This window comes from Lutjanus erythropterus, chromosome 19, assembly GCF_056507025.1.
Source record: "Lutjanus erythropterus isolate fLutEry1 chromosome 19, fLutEry1.hap2, whole genome shotgun sequence".
NCBI lineage: Eukaryota > Metazoa > Chordata > Actinopteri > Lutjaniformes > Lutjanidae > Lutjanus > Lutjanus erythropterus.
The window spans coordinates 4,079,887-4,088,351 of record NC_139335.1 but is presented as its reverse complement, the minus strand read 5'-3'; the positions used below and the strand labels follow the sequence as shown (position 1 = coordinate 4,088,351).

Here is an 8,465-nt window from a genome sequence, read left to right as displayed (position 1 = left end):
CCAGACATCACTGGTAGCAACCGGCTTACTTGACCTTAACTACATTATGTAGGGCTGTCCACACCAAACTATAACTATAACTGTAAAAAAAATCATTTTAACTAACTGACTGGCAGTGTCCAAACCACAACTATAAAAGTGCAGTCCAGACTCGGCCATCCACTTGAGTTAGAGCGATTTTCAAACCAACATTTTTATAGTTACAGTTCTTGGCGTGGAGTCTTTTAAGTCACGTGACATAACACACATGGTTTCCGTTGTGAAATGGCTGCGGTTTGGTTAGGTTTAGGCATTAAAACTACTTAGGCAGGTTTAGAAAAAGATCGCGGTGGGTTTGGTTTAAAATACGTACTTTACGTACATCACATTAAAAAAAGTGACGCCACTCACAAATGCTGCAAAGGAAGTCACATTGATCACAAAACTTAACTGACTCAAAACTTTAATGTTTGGTTCAAACAGGACTCAAACCCCAGTTTCCTAGGGGGAAAGTCCACCCCACCTGCTCCACACCCACACCCACTAGAGGTCGCCACCTAACAATAAAAGGACATATCATTCGGAATAAGCAGCTTGCACATCCTACCAGCAGACACATTTTTCTGGTGAGGACAGGATGGTATTTTTCACACCTCGATATGTGAACCAAAGCTCATGTTTTTGTTTGCTTCTATACATTTGATCTGGTTAGTTTTGATATCACATTGCAATTATGTAAGCACGCTAAAGAACTAAAGATGACGTACTTCTTGGTGTCATCAACTATGTGAGCTGCGTCTTTATACACTTGCAATTTACTGGTTTGTAGACAGGCATATGTCTGATGTTGTCAATTTTTGTGAGTCTTTTCCAAATGGCTCTTTATTAAGTGGGTGGACCAAATGCCAGTTAAACATTTGGTTTCCTCCTCTCCCCACGTGCTGCCATGGCTCATTTTGTCATGTTGATGTTCTAACGATCGCCTGCCAGAACTTTCTGCGACTGATCCAAACGTCTAAACTATCCAAAAACATGTTTGCACCCTAGAAACAAAGGGATCCAAACCTAGAGCACCAAGGTTTCTCACCTTCATATCTATCTGAAAAGTCTGGAAGTCCAGACCAAACGAGGTAGTGACGAAAGGGCCCTCAGAGGCTTTTTTTTCTCACTGCAGTTTGGTGACGACAGATCATGTAGTGACAATAAAAACTGACAACGCCACAAAGCAGAGGGACCTCCTCAACCTTCAGCGGCACTACAGCAACGCTACAATGCATGAGTAGAAATCTCACAGTTGCAGTGCCATAAAAACACTTGAGTCACAGCACATTACCTTTCAATTTAAACTGCATTACAGCAGTTGATGAAAAAGCTGCACAGCCTCTCCACAACCCAGTGAACTACTGTACACACAGATACTTGGTTTGCATTTTAATTGACCTCAACTGTTGTGGCATTTAAATCCAAATGTGTGAAAACTAGTCGTGTTGCAGTATGTACACCGAATCCGTCCCGTTTATCACAACGCTCTTATCTGTGGTAACGGCATCAGTTTAGCCATTTAAGGGATATACTCGATCATATCAGTTTTCTCATGGTAACAGGCTAATTATTTTGTTATCTCAAGAAAACAAAGCTCTGATCTCGTGATAATGGGATAATTATTTTGTTATCTAGAGAAAACAAAGATCACATCTTGTGGAAATGGGTTAATTATTTTGTTAACTAGAGAAAACGAAGCTCTGATCTCATGATGTCATTTATCACAAGAAACTGCCATAAATTAAGATACAGACATTTTTTAAATGTTCTTATCTCTAAATTATAAGTTAATTTTCTTCACCACAAGAAAACAAAGTCATTTTCTTGTAATAAATTATGTTCTTATCTTGAGAAATCTGCCTTTTGTTTTGTTGAGATAAATTAAACTGTTAGCATGAACTTGTGATTTTGAGATAACGTTAAAAAACAATAAACAACGTTCACGGCCTCCGTACTTTTCAGAAGATACATGTACAGCAGAAGTGTTTGTGCTATGGATATGTTGCTGAATACAACAGTAAAACAGGCTCAGAAATGAAGTGTCACTTAACCTTAAAACAGTCTTTCTAAGACAAGGACAACATTTTTCATTATCAACCAAAATTCCAAATGATATGAACAGTGTTTGGAAGAAAAAGTTGTGAACGTGGAGGTGAAAAAGCAGAGCACTCTTTCTTCCACTGAGTCAGTTGTTTTCTATATCCGGACACTTTTCTGTTATCGCACTTAAATCAATCAGTAATTTTAAGTCAGATAACACAGTAATTCCTGGTCTACCTCCGCCTCAATCTGTAAGTTTATTTGTGTTATTATTTGACTTCAGTGACTACAAGCTATCATTTTAAAACACCAAAGTCACACAATAACACAAACAAACTAACAGTTTGAGGCAGTGGTAGACTAGGACCTGAACTGTTCTGTGCGGAAAAAGTTAGATATTTACCTGTTCTAAACGCAGTGTGCACTTGAACTGGGGTGAATTTCACCTTTTCATTAAGTGTCTAAAATACCTTTTTGCACTTTGACCCTGCCCCCTGCAGAACATTGCTTGGCTTCCATGCTGGCACTCCTCTCTGCTTCTCTAAACTGGTGGTGTACCGACCAGCATCTACTGTAGGTAATATGTCTATTGATAAGTACCTCATACAGTCCCACATCAAATAATCAAGTTATCCCTTTCAGCATCACAGATAAATTCACAGAAGTAATAAGAAGTAATGCATGGATAAGTTTGACTCAAAATCAGAAAGACAAAATGAGACAGATGTCAGGGTAATAATGAGGTCCATAGATGCAGGCACAACTCAGAGAGGAAGCTGCCGAGCCTCGGTGAAATCAGCATTACTAAGCTGCAGTACAGTGGGTAGTGTAGTCACACAATTGGCTCACTCCGCCTCACTTTTTGGCCACTGACGTCTTCCCCACATCCAGAGCTGAAGCACTGTACATCACTATTATCCTGTCAGGTGCTGTGCTGTGTGATAGATACAGTATGAGGCTGACAGAGTCATGAATGGGTGCTGAGCAGTAAAAGATGGGAGACATGCCCTGTGTGTGAACTAAAGGCAGCGAGTGCCTGGTGATAAACAGAGATGGAACTCTTCCTGCAGGCCTATCTGTCAGCAGATCTGTCACGGACGGGGCTTCATTGTTCACGAGGGGGGCGAGGAGATCGGAGCTGAGGAATGGATACATGTCAGCCATGAAAAGACTGATCATCCCTGATTCGTTCCTGTTGGTTTCTGTTCCAGTTTAATTATCAAGCTGTGAAGACGCCAAGCAGTTTAGCAACAGAGCACAGGTCTGGATGAGACAGGCTCTTTTTCTTGTCACTGCTCGGCTCTTTCAGGTGCTTTCAATATATTTTTATAGCAACTTTCTGTCCAAAAGGTCCAGTGGATCCCCCTCCCACTCCTCCATAGTCGGACTAAAATCTCTTAAAACTCTTAAAACGTCATTCTGCGTCAAAGAAAGTGGTTTAAGGATCATTGAACAGTGTCTGACCAGAGGTATGGACTCAAGCCACATGACTGGGACTCGCAAATTTGATGACTTTTACGGCCTTTTCACACCAGAAGCGTTTTTTTCGTGCAATTAATTTGCACGTTAACATTTTTCGTGTATGTATCCATTGCAGCTTTCTCATCAGAATTTTGCTAAATGATATTGTAGTTTTCATTTTTACAGATCAAAGTTGATTTTGCTGAAGTTTATCCAACATGGCAGATGGCCTGTTGCAAACATGCTTCACAGAACTCTGTTTTATATGATAAAAGAGGGAAAAAACTACAGAGACAATGATTTAAAAGACAACGTGTGGAGAAAAGCAAATGAGCTTTAGTATGTCAGTGATGTGAATATCAAGCCTCACCGGTCTATGGGAAAAGTCTTTGTTAACCTTGCAACCGGGTGACCTCCCCCCTGTCGGAGCATCAATGAACCCTGCACACAGCTTGAACTGTTTACAAATCATATAATACATTTTACCTATGGAGAGCTTCTGCTCCGGGTCAGTCGGCTCTCTGAATTCAATCAATCAGTCCTCTACTCCTTCAAACTTGCTGTCATCCTGAAAGACGTCCTCCAAGCGAAAAAGATGGAAAAGTGTTATTTAAGTGTCAATCCATGAATGAATTCATTTCCAAAACAAACTAATGTTAACTCTCTTCATTTTCAGCAGGTTGACACTTAATTCCCCAGATTCACTTTTGTTTGAACCAATCCAACATCATCCAATCAATTTTGTTCACGTACAAAAAAACTGCTAAGTGGTCAACAAAAAATTAATTGCAATCTGTAAGACAGGCGGCTCGAAAATTACAGGTGGAGACGCAACAACTTCCAACTTTGTTCAATATTTGAAGTTGTACAAACAACATTAAGTCGAAGCTAATATTAACACGCTTAGCTAACATTAGCTCAACAGCGACCTGGGACTTAATTAAGACCCGGGACGTAATTTGGAACTTGCAGAACAACGACTTGGTCCCACCTCTGCATCAGACACCCCCCCGCTCTGATCCAATCCAACATCAGAATTGGGGGTTGAATTCGGCAATTATTTTAACTTTGCCAAAACCAACAATACAACAAGTAGGATAACTTTATATAGTTACGACACTTCGGATGAAAAAGTGTGATCATATATTTTTGAAAGTTGTGTAACTGCAAATCCTTGTGAAAACCTCAGACTATAAAGGTGTTTGTTGACAAAACATCTGTTTAATAAATGATCCTTTTCAATTCCCTTTCATTGTTGTCATGCACTGTTCCAGCTGTTGTGATGGAACAAAAACACTTGACATTTGGTCCCTTTTAACAAATTTGACAAATTAGTCTTAATTACATTTAACATATGCAACAAAAGTCCCATAAAAAGGCACACTGTCCAACCAGCAGCAAGTAAGGCCTCGTGTATCAGAACAAAGAGACTGGCCAATCAGATAGAGATTCTTGTTTTAGACAGTTATTTTCCATTAAGAAGAGTGAGTTCTCATTTCTTGATGTCAGTCAGGATGATGTTGGCTGTGACAAACATGAGGCAGGAGATGGCCCACAACAAAACAAACCACACCCAAAAGGCGTGGCGGAAGGGAGACTGGTGTTTGTTGATGGCATCCCTGCCCACCACGGGCTCCAGATGGCGTCTAGCGTAATACACAAGAGAGGCTGGGATAATGTACTGGATCCCTGTGCCGGCGTAGGCTCCTGTAATGCCCACCAGGGACTCCAAGTTGTGGGTGCAGAAGGCCACCACAATCGGGGGCACCAGGGTGATGAGGGGGAACACGACACGGTCCACCACCCACGGGTACGTGCCTCCGTCCCGGTGGAAGAGGGTCTTCCAGTTGTTGCGCAGTGTGACGGCGATAATGGGGAAGTTGGTGCTGATGGTGAAAACTGGGAACAGGCCGAGGAAGTAGCGAAGGAATGGAATATCTAACACGTTGCAGTTGTCCGTGAAGTTCAGGGTGTACATGTCGTGCAGCCGCGAGCTCTCGAAGCAGAAGATGGCGGTGAACGAGAGGAGGACGTAGAAGCCCAGGATCAGAATGTAGTCTGCCAACACCAAGACGCCGACGCGTTTCTTGTCAGAGATGGGCGTCACCAGGGACGGCAGGGAGTGTTGACACATGAAGGAGTAGACACACACCCCGAACAAGTTGGGCACACCGGAGAGGGAGGCAACTGGCGGGTTGCCTTCACCGGTGCCTTTACCGATACGGATAAGAGCCAGGATGATCATCATGGTGAATGCTGGGAAAAGACAACAGAGGAAATGGAGTTAAAAACAAAATGCAATTCTTATGCCTCTTTTGAAGGACAATGAAAAAAACGAAACTTATTACTGAAAACAAAAATTACTGAGAATGACAGCCACCATTAATCAAAATAAACAATGTATTATGGCACCAGACCATATCCTTGTCATCCACAACCATGTAGTACAAATATTAAACAAACTTACAGAAGAATCAGCAAAAGAAAAAGCAAAGAAATGTGCAATATGAACAGTTGGTGGTGCTCATTTTTGACTAAGGTGTCATTAAGATCAACAAAAGGGCACAGGTCAAATTTCAGAGGTTTCAAAAATGACGTGGAAATATGAAATTTATGTTTTATCCAGCTGTTTTTATACAAGTGAATGGAAATAATTCTAATGACTGCAGTCATGTAATAATTATGACAGGTCTAATTTTAATTACGGCTGCAATTAGCAATTATTTTCATTGTTGATTAGTCTGTCGATAATTTTCTTGATTAATCGATTAGTTGTGTGGTCTATAAAATGTCAGAAAATGGTGGAAACTGTCGATCAGTAGTGATGTAATGATACCAAAAACTCAAGGTACAACAATAATACAATAATGTCCTCTGTATGATGTATGTACAACTGCAAAACAAAAACAGTGTAGTATCATGGTAGATATCGTTACTGTCCGGTACGGTATTTAAACATTTTTTTATTGCGATATCCAAATATTCGATATATTGTTACACCCCTATCAATCAATGTTTCCCAAATCAAATGTTTTGTTTTTTCTACAATCCAAAGATATTCAGTTCACTGTCAAAAATGAGTAAAGAAACAATTTAAGGAGCTGAAATCAGAGAAAAGTGATTTTTTACTCTTTAAAAATTACTCAAACTAATTATTATCAAAATACTTTGCAATTAATTTAATAATCAAACTCTAATTTTAATGTGTAAATGTTACATATTATACCTTTAAAAGGGGAAGGTTTTATACCACATGTGAATCAAGTTCATTCTCCCAGTGCGGAGCTGCCTTCCAGCTGTTTGTCCCAGAAACATCGGGCGTAAAAAAACAACTTGGGAGCATTTCATGGCTCGACATAAAGTCAGTGGCACCAGGTGAAGATAGAGAAGTCTCCCCGTGTGTCTCCACCTCCTGCTGTTCACATCCAATCTCCAATTGATTTCCGGAGGTGCCTCTCCGGCAACTAGCATGAGCGTGTCTAAAGGAGACCTCCGAGCCTGACGTGCGGTCCTGTTACGGGCTGACAGTCACGTGGCCCCGGTAAGCCATCTCACCTCCGCGCACACACTCAATCAGCCCGTGACACCAGGAGTTAGTCATAGCCCGGCGATGGCCAGCAGCCAGCTCCTCAACTTTCATCATCAAGCTGTCCTTTAAACACAGGGTGACATTTAAGAAGCACCAGTTGGACCATAATTTGCCACACATATGCAGAAAATGGTTCTATATCATACGCTTCCATACACTCCCTGCTGCCTTTGATGGAAATACTTAAGAGGGCCTCTACAGCGGCTCCTAGAATAGTTTCTGTTTGCAGCACAGGTTGCAGCGCTTCAACAAGGTGGAGGGGAAGATGGGAAGTTTCAAACAGGCCCTATTAATCAGTTCCTGTGTGCTCCTGCAGTGGCACTTTAATGTATGTCAGGAGGATAAAATTCATTCCAATTATCAGGGACGGGCTGTACAAAGGGAAGGAGAAACCATCAGCGACAAAGGCGTTCAGGACAGAGGTGGGTGTCTGGAAACAAATTAACAACAAGAATGGAAAGTGTCTGTGGAAGATTAAGAAGGAAACAACAGTGCTGCTATGACTGCTTATATATTATTATTGTAAGAAGACGAGTATTTTACAGACGTAAAGACCATAATCATCTAAGGGTGCTTTCACACCTAAAAGTCCAGACCAAGGTCTGAACCAAAGTAATTTTTTTTGAGTCGCATTTGGTCCGGTAAGTTTTGCTTTCACATTGCAATCTTCCAAGTGGACAGAAGAACTTAACATGTCATCACTTGCGTGGGCTGCGTCTCCCTGTATGTGACATCGATTGGTTTGTAGACGGGTCAGTGGCCATTTATGGAAAGAGATGCTTGAACAAATTCAGTTTTTTTTCCTCTTTACTCTTTGTAAAGCTGTCAAACCAGAGGTCAATTAAAATTCTGGACTCCTCCTGTCCTCATGTGCTCCCACAACTCAATTTTGTTTTGGTGCGTTTGTTTTAAAACCTAATTTAAAATAGAACCTCCTCCTAACTGGGATGCTGGATTCTTTATAATTATATCATATATAATGATGTCATACTGAGTGGTGCATCATATTCAGTCCCTCTCATATCTGTACTTAACGACAATTCCAACATTTTCAACTGGGAACTCAAAATTCCGACTCTCCAATGCCAACTGAACACTCCATAACACAAGAGAAGTGCAGGGAGATGAAGACGGAGACGAGACAGAGGAGACGAGTGAATACAACGTGGATTTATTACTGTGTTTCTCTCTGTAACACAATCTCCAGTCTTCGGTGTAGTTCTGACACTTTTTGATCATGAAGATCAACCAAAGTTTCTGTCTATATTTGTGTGCTCTGTCTCTCTGCTGCCATCACACTTTATCTTTAATCAGCTGATGATGTGAGCGCCGTTATCCCTCAGGACAGAATATC

General features: G+C 41.1%; 1 protein-coding gene across 1 annotated transcript in view; it reads right to left on the bottom strand.

The window, feature by feature from the left end:
* Window positions 1-4,723: 4,723 nt before the first annotated feature.
* slc38a12 (solute carrier family 38 member 12) overlaps window positions 4,724-8,465 on the bottom strand; it is a 66,657-nt gene continuing 62,915 nt past the window's right edge. Inside the window, exon 10 of the mRNA XM_084744125.1 lies at window positions 4,724-5,778. Within this exon, the coding sequence (XP_084600251.1) occupies window positions 5,015-5,778 (764 nt within the window). The 3' untranslated portion in view covers window positions 4,724-5,014. The remainder of the gene's footprint in view (window positions 5,779-8,465) is intronic.